At 45.5% G+C, this 20,503-nt stretch overlaps 1 protein-coding gene and 1 non-coding gene across 4 annotated transcripts; both read right to left on the bottom strand.

Annotated features, from left to right (window-relative positions):
- Nucleotides 1-781: 781 nt before the first annotated feature.
- Slc25a3 (solute carrier family 25 member 3) lies at nucleotides 782-8,462 on the bottom strand. 3 transcript variants are annotated; one of them, XM_041668801.1, is made up of 8 exons: nucleotides 8,311-8,462; nucleotides 7,937-8,085; nucleotides 6,575-6,699; nucleotides 3,297-3,476; nucleotides 2,487-2,668; nucleotides 1,890-2,062; nucleotides 1,209-1,319; nucleotides 782-1,122 (listed from the first exon to the last, which is right to left on the bottom strand). In XM_041668801.1, exons 2-8 carry the CDS (start codon nucleotides 8,079-8,081, stop codon nucleotides 962-964), a joined length of 1,077 nt encoding a protein of 358 aa, XP_041524735.1. In that variant the 5' UTR covers nucleotides 8,082-8,085; nucleotides 8,311-8,462; the 3' UTR covers nucleotides 782-961. The 3 variants fall into 3 exon arrangements, with proteins under 3 accessions (XP_041524735.1, XP_041524750.1, XP_041524741.1); XM_041668816.1 differs by lacking the exon at nucleotides 6,575-6,699 and adding an exon at nucleotides 6,286-6,407 and having other exon boundaries at nucleotides 8,311-8,461; XM_041668807.1 differs by having other exon boundaries at nucleotides 8,307-8,426.
- On the bottom strand, nucleotides 2,133-2,376 carry LOC121464811. Its single transcript, XR_005976567.1, has one exon. It is a non-coding gene; the product is annotated as a small nucleolar RNA SNORA53 (small nucleolar RNA).
- Nucleotides 8,463-20,503: the final 12,041 nt, after the last annotated feature.

Genomic DNA, 20,503 nt, shown 5'->3' with positions numbered 1-20,503 from the left:
ACTATTGCAATCCTTGCAAGTTGTGGTGGCTTTTATCTGTAATCCCAGAAAGCTGTGTCCTGAGGGAGGATCACCTGACTGGCCTTACTGTGGTGAGTTCCAGACCAGCAGCCAGGGAGATAAAAGTGAAACCCTTGTCTCAACAGAATTCCTGAGTTAATCCAGTCCCCACCTCCCCCCACAGATACACCTTATATAGTTTGATAGCCCTCACCAAATAACCAAGGACTTCAAGGAAAAACTGTATAAAATTAACTTGTCAAAATAAAACCACAGGGGCTGGAGAGATGGCTCAGTGGTTAAGAGCATTGCCTGCTCTTCCAAAGGTCCTGAGTTCAATTCCCAGCAACCACATGGTGGCTCACAACCATCTGGAATGAGGTCTGGTGCCCTCTTCTGGCCTGTAGACATACACACAGACAGAATATTGTATACATAATAAATAAATAAATATTTAAAAAAAAATAAAACCACAAAAGAGTGCTTATGCTTTGAAAACTTCGATATAGGACCTCCTTGAGTGAGGGATAATTTAGGAATAATACCAATGGTTAGTTTACATTGTTTTCCTCGAGGGAAGTCTTAATTCTTCAAGCTACTTTATGACTACATTTTTTTCAGCACTAAATTTTTTGTTAGTTTTGTTTCTTCAAGACAAGGTTTCTCTGAGTAGCTTTGAGCTGTCCAGGAACTCGCTCTGTAGACCAGGCTGGCCTTGAACTCAGGGATTAAAGGCCTGCACCAGCTCAATACCAGCTTTTAAAATAACAAACTCAAGACATCTTGAGAGGATGGGTTTATTTAGCAGTAAGTTTGAAACTCTTGCTTTAAGCAAGGGTACTACAGTAATTATATCAGGAACAGACAATTTCCTACATTGTCAAATATATAAAAGTTCCTTTGCACTTTCTTCAACACTGATCAACAAGCAGATTCAGTCCATGTTTCTCTGATGTACTATCTACTCAGTTAACCCAAGCTTCTTCTTCAGAGACTCTGGCATCTCAGGTGGAGGAGGGCGAGGGAGCCTGAAGTAGACCTTGACGGAGTCGTAGATGAACCACTGCAGTGCAGTTAGAGTGCCAATCATGATGATTCGGGCGAAGAGGCCCTTCCACACACCTGGTGCAGAGAGGAAATAAACATGAACAGGTGGAGGAGCGCCCCCTCCCCAAGCAGTGCTCTTCCTTAGGGGGAAGCCATCTTACCTCTGAAGCCCAGTCTCTGCAGGACCTGGGAAGCCGTGCTTCCCTTCTCTTTATTCAGCACAGAGACTACAGAATCAGCAGGGTGAGAAACAATTGCACAGAAGACTCCAGCTGAGGGGCGGAGGGAGAGAAGGAAGGGGGAAATCAAGATAAGTTCACAGCGAGTCCTGCCTCAGCCTCCCAAGTGCTAGGATCATAGCTATGTGTCACTACACTGTTCTCTCTAGTTTTATTATTTAAATCTTTAATTTTAGATTTATTCATTTTTACACGTGAGTATTTTCCCTGCATGTATATATGCACAGCACATTCATGTCTGGTATGCCCACAAATCGCAAGCCCGCAGATCACAAAAAGGGCATCATATCCCCTGGAAATGGAGACAGATGGCTGTAAGACAGACAGATGCATTTTCAGGCATAATAGTAGTATAATAATAATAATAGGAGCTATAAAACAAGACTTTTTGTCCTTAATTTCATGGACAAGTGTGTTCTAAATAATTCATACCAGCTGGGGTGTAGTGGTGCACACCTTTAATGCCAGCACTTGGGAGGCAGGGAGGGGGATCTCTGTGAGTTTAAAGCCATCTGGTCTACATGAGTTCCAGGACAGCCAGGGCTATATAGTGAGACCCTGCCTATAAATAATTAAGAAAATAAGTAAGTATGTAAGTCATACCTATATAACCTGCCACAAATGTCACAACCAGCTGCTCCGCCTTTGTACATTCACTTCGGGGCTTAGGAACCACAAATTTGTATAATGCTTCAACAGTACGTTCAAAGCAGGCGAACTTCATCATGGTGTATGGGATCTGTCTCATCCACAGAGGAGCCACACCTTTGTAGAACCTAGGAGATCAGGACACTAATTTACACAGGCACCTAAATTAACCTCGCAGGGATTTCCATCAGCTACACAAGTGTCCGCATACCAGTCAAGTCCGGACGGTAACACATGACAGCATAAAGCAGTCATTTCCGTCCGAACCGACGACTACCATGCAGGTATATTCATCTCACATGCCAATGACTCAAGCACCTTTGACTGTACAACCAACAAAGTTGCTGGATGTTTCTTGAACTGGAACTACAAGAAACAAGAAGTTTACAAGCAGAACTCAATTCAAGATCCATCCACAAAGGTGGATCTAAGGAAGCATGTTGGTATACAGAACATGCAAATTAACTGTCAATTTAACTAGCAATGTTTTAACAAGCCAATAGATCTTAGACAGGCATCAGCTCATTTCCGGACTGATGAATGGTGACTTACGCATTCAAGCCTTCTTCTTTATACATTTTGGGAACAGCCTCCCTCAATGTGTTGGCATAGCCAGGCTGGGTTTGGATCCGAACTTTAGCAGCTTCCATAGGAGCCAGGGCAATGTCAGCAAAGAATTCAGCGCTGGCAGAAGCAGCTAAATATAGTGATGTGCGCCACAGATAGGTGTTTTCCTGGAATCAGAAGACACAGCCGATGTGAACCGCCCCTTCTACGACAGCACTCGAGACCCTGGAAATTCTCCTCTCCCCTTGTCCTTAAGACAAAGGTCATCAGTCTATGCTACTTCAGCCTGGTTTCTGTTCCTGCCTCCTGAGTGACAGGACGACAGGTACACATACACTAACTCTTCTAGGATAACAGATACACACGACCCCCACCTGACCAGTCTGAACTCTTCTTATTATAGCGTCTATAAACAACAGTATCAGAATAAATTTCTATTGTCTCTCAGGCTCATGACCAAATGTTTAACTACAAACATATACTATATACGATGTACATGTTCTGAACAGCTATGGGACACATACAGCTAATCTCATACTACATAACCCTAGACTCTTACACTAACACACACACACACACACACCAACCACACTTATCTAGAAATTCAACATAGCATACTGAGCATAGAATTTTTATGAAATATACCTTTTCACCCTATCTCTATGATTTGGGACAGGCTGCTCACCATTTCTGGGCCATTTCTTGAGCTATGAAACAAGGTAAGGCAAACAAAAAGCACAAGATCCTGTCTGCGCCTAACACTGAGGACTTTTAGAGTCAGAGGAAACCACACACCTCACCAAGCATGTTGCTGTACAAGGCTTTGAAGACTTCGTAAAACCCGAACTTGCAGAGCCCTTGCATGGAATAGCCGATAAAAGTCGGGGCCCATCCTTTCGCCAAACCACGAACACCATCTTCTTTCAGGGTGACGGAGAAGCCATTAAATATGCCCTTGTACTTCTGAGGGTCCACCTTTAAAAGAGAAACGTTAATAAAATCAAAGAGCTATGTTAGCTATCTAGCTATGTGGAAGTATTTATTTGCAAGTTCTTTACAATGAGTTTTATAAAAAGTAAAAATGTCTAACACTTCACACCTTTTTCTACTATATTTTTCTTTTTGATTTTAAAATTTAATTAACTACAAAAAAGGTATATGCCAGTTTTCAGTTTAATATAAGCTAAACACCTCTGCTTTCTAAAAATCTGTGTGGTATGAGTATATGCTTCTATGTGCATATACATAGATGCTGGGAACATCTCCACCCTGGGATCTTCTCCACTACTGTGCCTATCTCAGGCCAGCTGTTCAGCAAACTCGCGGAATCCTCCTGTATCCTCCCTGGCACTGGGATTACAGACTCGCCCAACTTTTACACAGGTGCTCGGAATATCACTGAACTCTTCACAGTAACCTAACTTTACCGACTGAGCCATCTTTCCAGCTAAACTGATAAGATTTGGGTGGTTAAAACAGGGTCTCTATCCCAGGCTGGCTTACAGTCATAGCAATTCTGGTACCTCTGCCTCCCAAGTGCTGGATTATAATAAGCATGAGCCGCCACTTCCCAGGCTCACTTAAGATTGTCTTTATAAGTAGAAACACCTTCTATATCAAGGTCTAGCTTCCTTTAAGTTATACTTAACCTGCAGTCAAAGCTATAAAATCCCAACAACAAGAAATAAAACTGTTCTTCTTACTACCTTTTTCTCTTTTGAGACAGGATCTCTCTCACTATACAGCCCAGTCTGGCGTCAAACTGCTGGGATTGGGCATGTGCCACCCACCACACCTAACACTACCTTTTTAAACAATTTAAAGCTAGTGCCTAAATATGTAAATAGATTATACACTATGAACCTTTGTAAACATTAGATTACCTAAATACAATTTTTAGAGGTACAGCATCTAAGAATCTCTTTCACTTCAGAAATTAAATTCACTCCCAAAGACATGCATGTTTCAGAGAAGCTACACTTCCTATCTATCCAGGTAATGCCCAGTGGGTAAAGGGAGCTTATCTCACTACTTCTGCCAGTACTAGAAGGGCTGGTATGCATCACCTTCCTCTCTCCCTCCTAATATTTCACCCTCCTTTCTCTTAGGTAAGGAGACTTCTAATCCTGTTTGGGACAAATAAATTTTTAATGTTTGATTACTTTTGTTTTAATAGCTATATCTCATATCTCAAACAATAAAAATAAATATAGAAGAGGCAAGTTTTTCCTATGAAGACAATAAGAGCTTCTTCGCAAACTGAACAGGTTCTTTGCCTTGGTTATCAATATCGAAGGACAGGAAGCTACTTCACCTAACACACGAAGATTGATTACCCATTCTGATATATAAAATACTTATACAATGACTACTTAGGGTTTTAAAACAAGTAGGCCTTGAAAAAGACCTCTGGCCAGAACTGAATACCAGCAGTTATAACGAGAACAATTAATAAAGCACCCACACGTGTGAGAGGCACATGCAAAGACAACTAGAGAAGCTCAGAGTCCATATTGCTATTGCTCATCCAGCAGAGTTCAGTTCCCAGCACCCATGGGTGCAACTCACAACCACTGCTAACTCCAGATGTGACACCTCTTCTGGCCTCCTTGGACATTCATACTTAAATAAAAGTTTAAAAAGCTTAAAAAAAGAAAATTAAAAGGAACTAGAAATTTGCTTCCTGAATTCAGTAGTTGTAAGGCCTCTGCATCGTGTTTGTGAAGCTCTCTAAATAGCTGGGACTGAGGTGGAGACGGCTCAGCCACCTAAGGATCTGGGTTTGATTCTCAGCACCCATTCGCCAGCTCACAACCATCTGTACCCCAGGTTCCAGGGAATCCAATGCTCTCTTCTGGCCTCCTTGGGCACCAGGCACACACGTGGTGCATAAGCGTAGGCAAAGCACCCAAACAAATAAAGTAAAAACAAACCCTTTTCTTTTCTATATTTATTTATTTATTATGTATACAACATTCCTTCCATGCCTGCCTGCAGGCCAGAAGAGGGCACCAGATCTCATTACAGATGGTTGTGAGCCACCATGTGGTTGCTGGGAATTGAACTCAGGACCTTTGGAAGAGCAGGCAATGCTCTTAACCACTGAGCCAGCTCTCCAGCCACAAACCCTTTTCAATACTAAACAAAAGTCTGGAGATGCAGCTTGGTGGCTGAGGGTGCTCCTAGCACACAAACTTAAGGCCTTGGTTCCATCTTCAGCACAAAGTGTAACAGTAAAAAAAAAAAAAATAGGCCATCAATTTGAGAGGGAAGTGGATGCGTGAAAGAGGTCGTTGGGACCAAAGGAAGAGGAAAGTGACATGATTACGTTTTAGTTTAAAACGATTTGGGTGTGTGTGTGGGGGGGGGGGGGCGTTGAGACAGGGTTTCTCTGTAGCTTTGGAGCCTGTCCTGGATGGAACTCGCTCTGTAGACCAGGTTGGCCTCGAACTCACAGAGGCCTGCCTCTGCTGGGATTAAAGGCATGTGCCACCACCACCCGGCTTAGTTTAAAACAATTTTTTAATTAGTAAGATAAATCACACATACAAAACACCCATGCCAGTTAAGTTGGCAGGCGCTCGCCTACGAGCTTGACAACCTGGAACAGCCCAGTTCTAACTGGTGTAAGTGGAAAACCAGCTCCCAAAGACTGTCTATTTACCTCCATACACACCCACCCACATGCTAACATATAAATATATTATTTATGCGATAAAAATTATAACAATAAAAACAAATATATTGAATAAATAGAAATAAAACCACTCATGCCAATACAAACCTGCATGCGGCATTTTACTAAATCCAGGGGAACAACAGCAGTGTGTGTCAGCCCACAACTTAAGACCCCACCAAAGCCACACAGTGCATAATACTTCATGGAGCCAAATTCACAACTGTACTCTGTAATAAGACAAGACACACCGTGCATTTAATTTACACTCGTATTAGTGCTCACCAACTTACCTCCAGGGTGGTTAGGGTTCCATTCCTCTTGTTAGTAGCAGTCTATATCTTACAACTTAGCAACCATGTTTCAACAATGCTTTAGTCCAGCATGCAACACAAACCTGCATTCTGCATTTAACCAGATCTAGAGGAACCAATGCAGTATGTGTTGTGCCACAGCTAATTATTCCTCCAACTCCACAGAGGATAAAGAATCTGCCAGATCCATATTCACAGCTATACTGCTCTGTTTGATTGAAGAAAAAGAATCAATTATTTCTGCAGAGATTGAGAAATTCAGGGGAAATCAAAAAAATTTTTTTTCTATTTTCTTTTGAAAAAGGATCATAACTACTATGCAGCCTTAGCACCAGCTATGATTAGCTGGAAAGAGGAATTCTTATATAAGTAAATGGCAAGAAAGTCGCTATCAAATCAGATCACTGAAAATGATTAGTCAGTGTATCTGTGAGATTATCAACTGCCTCTTAATTTGACGACTTTCTAAAACTTCCTGCGCTGGTAACTTCCACTACAAGCAGTTGCTAAGAGGACCAGGAACAAATCAAACTCAAAAAGAGCATCTGACATGTGCAAATCCTGCTAACTTTAACGTTTACCCCGGCTATTAACCAACATATGCTTAATTCCTGAAGTCAGAAACGTTAAGCACACAAATATTTGCTTTGGCTTTTTTAAATCAGAGGAAAATGGTAGGAAATAAAACGGAAAAGCGGAAGGGCTTTTCGGTTCACACTTAAAGACAGCAGGCGCACGTGAATGACTGGGGGGGGGGGGGAGGAGTTACAGAACTTCTCCGGACTCCTACACGTCAGTTTTCAGGTTTCCCTGCACCCATGCTCCACTGGGATTTAAAAACCACAATTACGTTAAATGAACCACCTCGAATCCCAGAATATAACCTCAGAGAGACGTCACCTCTTACAATCTGCAAGTCACCTCCTTCCCCAGTGGCACCAAAAGCAAGAGACCCCCTCCCATCACCTCACACACAACCACATGAAAAGATGACTTCCTATCGGCTAACCAAAAAACCATTAAAGTATGATCGCAAAGGGGTCCTTTTCCATAAAGGGAAAAAGAAAATCGAGGCAAATCAAAGAGGTTACGGAGTTGCAACTCTGGCTGGCCAGTGGTCAGAAAGGAGACTTTACCCAGTTGACTTGGCTGACCAAGCGGGCTCACGGGGGAGATAAAGAAGTTGGTCACCGCCTCTGCCTCTACTCCCTCGGGGACATAGAGGTCACTGAGTGGCGCTGGGCCTGGGCCCTTCCACGCCCTTGAGGGAGGGCCAAGAATCCGACGGCGGCCTAGGGCGGCAGGGCTGACATCCCAGGGCAGGGCGAGTGACAGAGACCGGTCCTCCGGTCCAGGGCCGGGGCGTCCTCACCCCGACTTCCAGCCCGAGCCTGGGAGGCAGAGCAGGGGGATCACCACGGGACCAGGGCAGAGTGTGACCTCACCTTCCACGGCGGCGGCGGCCAGGTGGCGGGAACGCCGGGTCGGGCCCTGGGGGCTGCGGGGACCCGAGGGGCCATCGTGCACCAGCTGCAGGTGCGGCGCGTTGAAGGGGTTCGCCCGGGCCAGGTGCGCCACGGACGAGAACATCCTCCTGCAGCGGGGGAGGGAGAGAGGGAGGAGGTGAGAGACCCCGGCCCCGGGCAATGTCACCGGAGCCCCCGCGAGCCGTGCCGGCTCCGCGCCCTTGAGGAGGTCACAGCTTCTTCCCCTAGGGACGCCGAGCCCGCCCGGGCTCACCGCCAAGACGGCGGCCACCAGGGACCCAGGGCTCTGCGCCCCGCACCCTCCGCGGCCAGGCCCGGGCGCACGCACTTGCCTAAGATGGCGAACACTCAACCGCTCGCTCGGCAAGGCTGCGGCTCACAGAGGCCGAATGTCCTCCCCGCCCGAAGATCTGTGCCCTTCGCGCGCCGTCACCGTGACGCACGCGCGGCGTCACCGCGCCGCGCGCCGCTCATTAGCGGAGAGCAGCGCGGAGCCCGAGCGTCACCGCGTCCTCCTAGCAACCTTATCCCCGCCCCCGGCTGCCCCCAGCCCTTCCGGCTCCGCGAGTGCGCAGGCGGATCCGCATTGCGCAGGCGCATTTTTTTTTTTTTTTAAATAGTGTACTCTTGGCCTTGGCCTGGCAGGTGACCTACCCACTTTGTCCCTTCACCTTCAGGTGTGTCTCCTTGGCGCCAGGAATTTTTACAAGTCTTTAAGTGATTGCCGGCGTGAACCTGTAAAAACAGGAATGCTTAAGTGATATGTTATATGGATCGAAGCTAGGCCGTAGCTACAAGATCTTATCATGTCTCAATTCCTGCCATCCGTCGTACTTCTTGTAAAAAATTTCACTTGCTGACTTTAGAGATAGGCCTGTCTAAGTTTTCCACCAGGTTCAGAGTGAAAGGAATTGGTAGGAAAACTCACGCAATACCCGAAAGAGCTTCTGCCTCACAGTAATGTCCAGGTCGCATGGAAACAGTCAATAGAGGCTTCCTTCCTCGAGGCTCAAGGATGCGCTGGAGGGACAGACATTTAGAAGATCATCATCACCCTAACATCAACAAGGAGTGGTCTAATTCCACGGAGGAGAGTTCTGCAGAGATTAAACCTGTTCGAGACCTTGCTTTTAGCATTTTCCTGGGAAATTAACCTCATCTTTCCTAACCCTTTTCATTTAAACCAAGCCACCAACACAGCTGGCTCGTGGGCTGACCACTGGAGTGCACCAGGTCTACCCCTGTGCTTCATGCTCTCCTGGGTCATTTTAAAATTCTTAATATTTACAAACAAGGGACCCCACGTTTTTCCTTCATTTTGTACTAGGTTCTTCAAATTATGTAGTTGGTCTTGGATAGAAGAAATACTTCCAGAGTTTAGGAAACACTGACAAGATGTCTACAAGTTTGCAAACAGGGCTAGAGACCTAGCTCCGGTTAAGAGTGCTTGTTGCTGAAATGACCCTATCCTATAGGACTGATGAATATCTTGCATATCACCATAGAACCTTCATCTGGCGATGGATGGAGATAGAGACAGAGACCCACACTGGAGCACCGAACTGAGCTCCCAATGTCCCAATGAGGAGCAGAAGGAGGGAGAACATGAGCAAAGAAGTCAGGACCACAAGGGGTGCACCCACCCACGGAGACAGTGGGGCTGATCTATTGGGAGCTCACCAAGGCCAGCTGGACAGTGACTGAAAAAGCAGGGGATAAAACCGGACTCTCTGAATATGGCGGACAATGAGGGCTGATGAGAAGCCAAGAACAATGGCACTGGGTTTTGACCCTACTTCATGTTCTGGCTGTGTGGGAGCCTAGCCAGTTTGGATGTTCACCTTCCTAGACCAGGATGGAGGGGGGAGGACTTTGGACTTTCCACAGGGCAGGGAACCCTGACTGCTCTTCAGACTGGAGAGGGAGGGGGAGAGGAGTAGGGGGAAGGGAAGAGGAGTGGGAGTGGGAGGAGGGGGAGGGAAATGGGAGGCTGGGAGGAGGCAGAAATTTTTTTTTCAATTAAAAAAAAAGCCGGGCGGTGGTGGCGCACGCCTTTAATCCCAGCACTCGGGAGGCAGAGGCAGGCGGATCTCTGTGAGTTCGAGACCAGTCTGGTCTACAAGAGCTAGTTCCAGGACAGGCTCCAAAAACCACAGAGAAACCCTGTCTCGAAAAAACAAAAAAAAAAAAAAAATTCAGAAATAAAAAAAAAAAAGTGCTTGTTGCGCTTTCAAAGCACTGACCTTTGGTTCCCAGCAGCCACCTTGGGCAGTACACAACAGTCTGTGATTCCAGCTTCAGGATCTGACACCATCTTCTGGCCTCCACAGGCATCTGTACTCATGCACACATACCCTCACACACACACAATACAAATAAATATTTGAAAAAGTAAAAATTTGCCAACCAGTGGTGGCACACGCCTTTAATCCCAGCACTTGGGCAGAGGCAGGTGAATCACTGTGAGTTTGAGGCCAACCTGGTCTACAAAGCAAGTTCAGGACAGCCAAGGCTACACAGGGAAACCCTGTCTGAAAGAAGAAGAAGAAGAAGAAGAGGAGGAGGAGGAGGAGGAGGAGGAGGAGGAGGAGGAGGAGGAGAAGAAGAAGAAGAAGAAGAAGAAGAAGAAGAAGAAGAAGAAGAAGAAGGGGCTAGAGAGATTGCTCAGAGGTTAAGAGCACTGACTGTTCTTCCAGAGGTTCTGAGTTCAATTCCCAGCAACCACATGGTGGCTCACAACCATCTATAATGAGATCTGGCGCCCTCTTCTGGCCTGCAGGGATATGTGCAGGAAGAACCCTGTATACCTAATAAATAAATAAATAAACCTTTAAAAAAGAAGAAGAAGAAGAAGAAGAAATTACAAAACATTTTCCATAAAAACTTGGGAGGCTTACATTAGTGTTGCGGTATATTTGATCACACTGTGTGAAAGGTGTCTTCTGATCAGTTTAATAAAGAGCTGAATGGCCAATAGCTAGGCAGGAGAGAGTAGGCAGGACTTCTGGGGAGAGAGAGGACCTGAAGAAGAATCTAGGTGCAGGAGAGACACCAACAAGCCACGGAATAAATTGGACTTACAGAATGGAGGAGCAGCAAAAAGCCACGTGGTAGAAAGTAGGTTAATAGAAACAGGTTAATTTAAGTTGTAAGAACTAGTTGGGAACAAGCCTAAGCTAAAGGCCAAGCTTTCATAATTAGTAATTAGTGTCCATGCCATTTACGGGCTGGTGGTCCCAAAAGATAGCTAACTACGTGTTAGTCACTTTTCTAATGATGCTATGATACAACACCATGACCAAGGCAACTTATACAAGGAAGGGTTTATTTGGGCTTACACTTCCAAAGGGATAGTCTAAGAGTCCACCCATCATAGTGGGGACAGCACACAGTGGGCCTGGCGGGGATGTAAGACAACACACAGTGGGCCTGATGATGAGCATGCAGCAGGCATGGCGGTAAGAACAGGAAACCAAGAGCTCACAGCTTCACTGAAAAACAGGAAGCAGAGAGAGGAAACTGGAAGTAGGCAGGGCCTTTTCATCTCCAAGCCTACCCGAAGGTCCATGAGGCCTCCAGCAAGACTGGTCAGCCTCCCCCAAACAGGATTACCAAGGCAACAAATGCCAGAGACCACGGAGGACATTTTTCAGTCAAACCATCCCAGGGCTGGAGACATAGCCCAGTAGTACAAGAGGCTGTGAGTTTCATCCCCAACACCAAGAAAGAAAAGGAGGTGGACGTCCACATAGCTCAGAGAAAGGTGCCTGCCCTGAAGCCTGACACCCAGCACTGGGTTTCTCTGACCCACAGACTGGCAAAAGTTGCCCTCTGATTTCTACATATGTGTCATGGCTCATGTGCATACTGCCCCCCAAAAAATAAACATGTAAAATGTAAAATTTTGTTTGTTTTTGTTTTGTTCTTTTCAAGACCGGGTTTCTCTGTGGTTTTTTTTTTTTTTGGAGCCTGTCCTGGAACTAGCTCTTGTAGACCAGGCTGGTCTCGAACTCAGAGATCCGCCTGCCTCTGCCTCCCAAGTGCTGGGATTAAAGGCGTGGGCCACTACCGCCCAATGTAAAATGTTTTAAAAATATTATCTAGGCAAGATATTAAAACCCCGTTTCTTAAAATTTTATGTATTTTGTGTGTGTGTGGTGTGTTTGTGTGTGTGTGCTTGTATGTACACATACAGGTTAGAGAACAACTTGTAGATGATCGTCTTCCTCTATCATGTGGATCTTCACTTGCAAGTCTTGGCAAATATTTCATTTTGTCTCAACAGCCTCCTAAATTCTGCTGCCCCCTAAATATTACAGGTAGGTATATATTAAGGTAAAGTCGGCCCTTATAAGTAAGGCCCAATGCTGTATACAAAAAATACAAGAATGGCCGGGCGGTGGTGGCGCACGCCTTTAATCCCAGCACTCAGGAGGCAGAGGCAGGTGGATCTCTGTGAGTTCGAGACCAGCCTGGTCTACAAGAGCTAGTTCCAGGACAGGCTCCAAAACCACAAAGAAACCCTGTCTCGAAAAACCAAAAAAAAAAAAAAAATACAAGAATGAGGGAGGTACACTTAAGAAGACACGGATGAAATTTTCATTTACTTATTAACAAGGTCTCAAAGGAATATTTTTTTTTTTTTTTTTTTTTTTTTTTTTGGTTTTTCGAGACAGGGTTTCTCTGTGGCTTTGGAGCCTGTCCTGGAACTAGCTCTGTAGACCAGGCTGGTCTCGAACTCACAGAGATCCGCCTACCTCTGCCTCCCGAGTGCTGGGATTAAAGGCGTGCGCCACCATCGCCCGGCTTCAAAGGAATATTGAAAGAACTTATTTTCCCCAGAGTAGTGGATTGCTTGTCAACCAAGTTCTATCGTTAAACAGCTGTCTGATGTTAATCCCTCCGCAGATGTGACAGCAACCAGACCTGCGTTCCGACACACAGGTAGGACTTAGACGTTCAGGAAGTGGATGGTGAGAGCTGGTATTCCAGGAAGATTGAGTTAATTAACAGACAAGCAAGTTTTATTGGCCAGAGAAAGGTCACAGTGTCACTGCTGTCTCCTAGCAACTTTGTCTGGCTGTGTCCTGCCCCTTACACTGCGTCTTTCCAATTGGCAGAAGTCTCAGAAAGAATTCAGGGGTAGAGAGGGTCTAGAAAGGGGGTAGTGACAGAGAAGGTGAAAGTGACTGCTTACCTTGCGCCCCCACTTTCCAGGCTCATCTACACAATTTGATCTGATATAGATGGAGGATGTCTTGAAGATTTATAAGGTGACTTTTATTTTTTAAAAGTTCATAAAGTTTTTTTTTCCTACTCCTGCCTCTACACCCTTCTCCCAATACCAGATAATATTGTTATAGTTGGATAAAGCTGGCGCCCTTCACCGCAGCGCTATATAGGCACCTTGCCTGGAATTTGGTGCATGACATCCAGGGCTTGCTGACAGCCCTGTGCTTATCTGCCCTGCTAACAAGGTGACCTTCAGATGGTAACCGCTGCTGTTTCATTTCTACTTTCCCAGTAGTGTACAAGTTTTTCTCATAGTCAACCCCAGCTCAAAACCATGTAGGGAAAGGAACTCTGGGAAATACAGCTGCAGCTTTACAAGCCAGTAAAGAAGTCACGGGGCTGGTGAGATTAGCTCTGCAGGTAAAGACGCCTGCTGAGCAAGCCTGAGGACTTGAGTTCGATTCCCACAATGCACAGAAAGATGGAAGGAGGAAACCAGCTCTACAAAGTTGTCCTGTTGTCCTGTGACCTCTCCAGACATTCACACACACGGCACCCACACATAGGTCACCACAGGGAGATAATCAAGGTCACTGAGGACTGTGATGTGAAACTGGAGAGTTAATTAGCTCTGGGGAGAGACAGTGATAAAACATGGCTAGCTCTACTAGGTAAAAGTACAGTGTTTCTAAATGTCTTTACTTGTAGGAAGAAGGAAAGAAACATCCGCCACCTCAATATCTTCAAACCAGGACCCAAAGAATAAGCTGCCTTATTAACTTTATTAGAATCCACAGGTCACACAGTGCAACTGAATGGGGACATGGTAGAAGTCATCATCCCTGTATCTTTGGTGTTTTGTTGTTTGCTTGCTTTTTGTTTTGAAACAGGGTCCTACTATGTAGCCTTGGATGTCCTGGAACTCACTCTGTAGACCAGGCTGGCCTCAGCAGAGATCCACCTGCCTCTGCCTCTAGAATGCTTGGATTGAAGGCGTGCACCATCATACCTGGTTATCCCTGCATCTTTTAAGTCCTTGATGTGGGTAGATGAGATGGCTCAGTGGTTAAAATCACTTGCTGTTCTTACAGAGGGCCTGAGTTCAGTACCCAGGGCCACGTGGGGCCTTACAACCATCTATAAATTCAGTTCCTGGGATCTAGTGCCCTCTTCTGGTCTTTGTGAGCACCAGACAGGTCTGAAGTAAACTTATAAGCACACATACAAAGCACTCATTTGTATAAAATATAAGTAAATCTTAAAAAAAAGAATAAAGTCCTTAGCCAGGTGTGATGGCACACACCTTTAATTTCAACACTTGGGAGGCAGAGGCAGGAGTATCTCTGAGTTCAAGGCCAGCCTGGTCTACAGAGTGAGTTTCAGAACTGCCAGGGATACACAGAGAAACTTTGTCTCAAAAATAAATAAATAAACAAAGAAAGAAAGAAATAATAAAGCCTTGATTGTGGAATTAATCTGTAGTGATATTTTGTTTATGTTTTTTAAAAATAAGATCAGAGTGCAGAGCTAAGCCACTAGAGGCCAGAGAGTGAAGGCACACACCTTTAATCCCAGCACTAGGGAGATGGAGGCATTGGTGATGTGGCTGGGCAGAGACAGGAATATAAGGCAGGAGGAGACAGGAGCTCAGTGCAGTCTGAGGTTTGGTGTACACAGGTGGAGTCTGGAGATGCAGTCTGAGAACAGGATGGCCCCTTCGGTCTGAGCATTGGTAGAGGTAAAAGAACTCTAGCATCTGGTCTCTCTGCTATATAACCCCTAGATCTGACTTGGTTTTTATTATTAGGACCAACTAGAATTTGTGCTACATTAATGTCTGTGATCTCTGCAGGAATGTGTCAGTGCTTTGGTCTAGTGATAACTGTGATGCTTTGGAATTTCTAGCGATAACTCTCCTTACCCCACAGACCAAAGGCCCAGGATAGGGACTCTGCCAATGCTGAGTTCATACATTTTAAACGTGCATTTCAAAACCAGAGAAATATCATAAGGTCAATGGGTGAGACCCAGTGAGACAGATTTCATCCACCAGCTACTGATTTTTAGACTCCCCAGGTCTCCTTGTAGGCTGGTGACCTACGTGGCATTTGGGATCTCTAAGAATTGATGTCAGTTCAGTCGTAGCATCTGATAATATGTTTGGAGGTGTTTTTCTCCTCTTCGTTGAAAACGGATACAAGAGATAGAGACCTGGGCCAGGTGTTGGTAGCCTATACCTTTAATCCCAGCACTTTGGAGGCAGAGGCCAGCCTGGTCTACAGAGTTAGTCCTAAGACAGTCAAAGCTCTACAAAGAAACCCAGTCTCCAAAAACAAACAAACAAACCAACAGCAACAAAAGAGATGGAGACCTGTGGTGGTTTTGAATCAGACTGGGACCCATAGGCTCATAGATTTGAATGCTTGGTCACTAGGAAATGGCACTGTTTGAGAGGCTTTAGGAGGTGTGGCCTTGTTGGAGTAAATGTGTCACTGGGGGTGGACCTTGGGGCTTCAGAAGCCCAAGCCAGGCCCTGGCCCTCCTTCTCTTCCTGCTGCCTGGAGATTCAGGTGTAGAACTCTAATGAAGACTGCTGGATACATCAGTTCAAAAGATTTACTTACATTTTTTTCTTTGTTTGCGTTCTTGTTTTGCCTGCATGTATGTCTGGGTGAGGGTGTCAAATCTTGGAGTTACAGACAGTTGTTGAGTTGCCATGATGTGGGTGCTGGGAATCGAGCCTGGATCCTCTGGAAGAGCAGGCAGTGCTCTTAACCACTGAGCCGTCTCTCCAGCCCCCAGTTAAGAGGGCTTGCTGCTCTTCCATAGCCCTGGAGTTTGCCTCCCAGAACCCATGTGGAATGGCTCACAGCTGCTGGAACTCCAGGATCTGCCCCCTGGCCTTAGTGGGCAACTGTTCTCACACACATAAACACAAAAAATTGGGGCGGGGGGCGTTGAGACTGGGTTTCTCTGTGTAGCCCTGGCTGTCCTAGAAGTCACTATGTAGACCAGGCTGGCCTTGAATTCAGAGATCCTCCTGTCTCTGCCTCCTGAGTGCTGAGATTAAAGGAGTGTGCCACCATTGCTCAGCCACACACACACACACACACACACACACACACACACACACACAAAATGTTAAATTAAATTAAAATAAGCCTACATCAGTCAACTCACAAACACCTGTAACTACAGCTCCAGGGTATCAAACGCCTACTGACCTCCACAGGCACCTGCATGCTTGGTACATACATTCACACACGTACATACAATTTTTTTTTCTTTTTTTCTTTTTCTTTTTTTTTTTTTTTTTGGTTTTTCGAGACAGGATTTCTCTGTAGCTTTAGAGGTTGTCCTGGAACTAGCTCTTGTAGACCAGGCTGGCCTCGAACTCACAGAGATTCACCTACCTCTGCCTCCCGAGTGCTGGGATTAAAGGTGTGCGCCACCACCGCCCGGCTCCCTACATACAATTTTTTAACCTTTTTTTTTTTTTCTGAAAAGGGCTGGAAAGACGGCTCAATGGTTAGGAAAACACTTTCTGCTCTTCCAGATTGGAGTATGGCTCCCAGCAGCCACGTGAGGTTGCTCCCAACTGCTTTAATCCAGTTCCAGGGAGGCTGTGGCTTCTTCGGGATTCTGTGGGTACATGGGCATACACTGTCTCTCACAAATACTCACACAGACAAATACAAAATAAATCTTTTTTTTTTTTTAAAAAGAGTTCGAGGAAATTCTTTTTTTTTTTTTTTTTTGTTTTTGTTTTTCGAGACAGGGTTTCTCTGTAGCTTTGGAGCCTGTCCTGGCACTAGCTCTTGTAGACCAGGCTGGCCTCAAACTCATAGAGATCCGCCTGCCTCTGCCTCCCGAGTGCTGGGATTAAAGGAGGAAATTCTTATTTTCAGATGTGTCTGAGATGTGACCGTCTTGGGGACTGGGACTGGAGACCTGCTGAGGGATAACGCCTGGAGAATAAGCCTCGCTGAGCTTCTACAATGGTATCACATCCTGAATTACTTCACTGGGCGTGGAAAATACTCAGTTACCAAAACTAAGTCCCCAAGGTTGGGATGTAATGCAACTGGCTTAGTATTTGCCTGTTATGCTTGAAGTTCCCCTGGGGTTCTAACTCAGCACCTCAGAAACGAAGAAAAAAAAACCACCCAAAAAGAATCCCTGCTTCCAATGAACTCTTTGCTAGCCATGGCAAGCACATCAGTACCCCACACAGAGCGGAAAAACTTCTCGATTATGTAAAATCAAAGGTGTCAAAGGGGACAGGCTGTATAAGCTGCTCCAAAATAGATAGGCACAGCCACAGATTTGGTAAGACACAGACCATTTTAGGAGAAAACTTAGAGGCTATTTGGGAGAAGAAAAAAAAAAGCCGGTTTGCAAAATGGCTCATGTCATAGTTCAAACCCCAAACCACTTAAGGATACCTTTATGTTGTGGACACTAAGGGGTCTGCCCACAAATGGGTGCGCCACAGTTGAAGCCAGCTGTACGTTTACAATATAACAAACCTGTTCTTCTGTACGTTGCCTTGGTCATGGTGTTTTATCACAGCAATGGAAGAGTAATTAACACATGCCATGACCGAGGGCGGCTTGGGTTTAGAAAGGGTGACCTGTACCTTTAATCCCAACACTTCTGAGTTCAAGGCCAGTCTGGTCTACAAAGGAAAGTTCCAGGTCTGCCAGGGCTACACTGTGAGACCTTGTCTCACAAATAAGCAGAAGGAACATGCTGGGTTGGGGCGTAGCTCAGTTGGTAGACTGGTTGTCCAAGGCTTGGGTCTGAGCCCCGTACTACACAAACATAGTGTGGTGGCCCACACCTGCAGTCCCGGAGTTTTGGAGGTGGTGGTGGCCGGATTAGAAGTTCAAGGTTATCCTCTGCTACCTGAAAGAGCTAGAGGCCAGCCTGGGCTACTTGAGACCTTGTCTTCTTTTTGTTTGTTTTTGGTGTTTTGAGACAGGGCTTTTTTTTTTTGAAGACTTACTTAAAAAAAAAAAAAGTACAGTATTCTGCCTCCATGCAGGCCAAAAGAGAGCACCAGAACATACATACTATAGAAGGTTGTGAGTCACCGTGTGTTTGCAGGGAAGCAAACTCATTACCTCTGAAAGGGTGGCCAATGCTCTTAACCTCTGAGCCATCTCTTCAACCATGGGGCAGGGCTTCTTTGTTTAGTCCTAGTTGTTCTGGAACTAGATCTGTAGACCAGGCTGGCCTTGAATTCAGAGGTCAACCTACCTCTGCCTCTTGAGTGCTGGGACTGAAGGACTGTGCTACTACTCCTGGACCAAGAACTTGTCTTTAAAATAAACTAAAATACATACATAAACATTTCTGTTGTTGCTGTTATACTTTATAGCAAAAAAAAAAAAATATAAGACAAAACAGAGCAGCGGAAGCTACTTTTCTCCCAGTCTACAAGCTACTCTGGGACCGCACACAGCACTTGGCCTTGATTCTCTCTGTCTTCAGCCTGGAGCAGTTCTTTCTTCATTGCTTGTGGCCTTGGCATTTTGAAAAGCCCAGGGCACACTGTCCTGATCCTGGTGCAGTCTGGTGTCTGTGACATTTTCAAAGGAAGTAATTTAGATTGTGCACGATGGCCTGATGACACAGAAGGGCAGAAGGGCAGGCCTGCGTGACTGGAGTGAAGCACTGGAGGTTGCTTTGCTGCGTTACTGGTAAGGTGGACTTTGACGCCCAGGACTCTGGGCTCCCTGTCAGGCTTCTTCATTAGGGTGTTTCCTTTCCCTCTGTGATAGGTGGTGGTTTGTGGGGAGAGACTTCGGAAACCATGAAATAGTTTGCTCATCAACCCTTCTCTCATTAATCTTCACGTCAGTAGATGATTCTTGTTGCCCTGTTTTGAGACGAGTTCAATCTGTAGCCCAGGCTGGCTTCACTTGTGATAATTCCTGCCTTAATTTCTGGAGTGCTGGGATTAATAGCATGAGGTACCATGCCTGAGTTCATACTCATGATTCTTTTTTTTAGTTTTTCGAGACAGGGTTTTTCTCTGTAGTTTTGGAACCTGTCCTGGAACTAGCTCTTGTAGACCAGGCTGGCCTTGAACTCACAGAGATCTGCCTGCCTCTGCCTCCCGAGTGCTGGGATTAAAGGTCTGCACCACTACCACCTGGCTGTTCTTTTGCTTTTTGTTAGACCATCAGGTGTTTTAGACAAGCAAAGAATCACAGCTTCACAGAGTTAAATAAATGCAGCACAAACAAAAGCAACACACCTGAAAATAACATTCTACGTTATTTAGTTGCTTTTATTTTTCCAGACAATTTTTGAATGAATCCAGGGTAGCCTCATGCTCATTCATGGCAACCCTCCCCGCCTCCTGAGTGCTAGGATTACGGGTGTGTGTCACCACACCTGGCTAGGACTCAGGCTATTGAATCTACTCACTCCCATCATTCCAAATTACAGAATGAAATTAAAGGCATTTGTTTAAGATGAGAAGTGGTTTACTCCCTGCACACTTGAACAGATAGATAAATCCTACACGGGGGGAGGGGAATAGAGAGCTGGAGAGAAGGGCCTGAGGTTAAGTATGCACTGCTTCTACAGAGGACTTGAGTTGGATTCCCAGCACCCACTTCATTTGGCTCACAAGTGCCCTCAACTCCAGAGGCTCTGGTGCCCTCTTCTGGCCTCTGTGGGTACCTGGCTGTCTCTAAACCCCACACAGAAGCACAAACACATAATTAAGATATAATATATATTAGGATTGTATCTATCTATATATCTTCTACAAGGACTGGTTTTGCTTATCAAAGGATCCTCAGCACACGTACAGAAATTGTACAGTAAATGCTGACTGAATGATAACCAAGCCCACCTTGGAGATATCGGAGTTCTCATTCTGAGTCTAAGTCCAAAGATCTCCACAGGGCAAAGTCACGGGCAAAGTCTTTTGTTGAAGTCACTTGTCACATTACTGACAACTCAAAATAGACTTCTCTGCCTGGCAGTTTTCTAATATTGGATTAGAACCAGGCTAAAAGGTTATTCTTTAGTATCCTTTTTTTATTTAAAATTTATTGTCAATGCACAAGTAGATGCACGTGTGCACGCATGCACATGGCATGTGTGCGCGTACACACACACACACGCACACACACACACGCACACACACACGCACGGCACAAGGGTGGAGGTCAGAAGAAAACTTACAAGTTCTCTCCTTCCAGTGTGGGTTCTGGGGATCAAACTCAAGTTCCCAGGCTTATGTATGGGGAGGCATCTTTACCCACTGAAACA

Source organism: Microtus oregoni, unplaced genomic scaffold, assembly GCF_018167655.1.
Source record: "Microtus oregoni isolate MIOR12 unplaced genomic scaffold, Mior012 000001F_ref0000356, whole genome shotgun sequence".
Lineage (NCBI taxonomy): Eukaryota > Metazoa > Chordata > Mammalia > Rodentia > Cricetidae > Microtus > Microtus oregoni.
The sequence above is the reverse complement of the archived record's forward strand: the minus strand, read 5'-3'. Positions and strand labels throughout refer to the sequence as shown.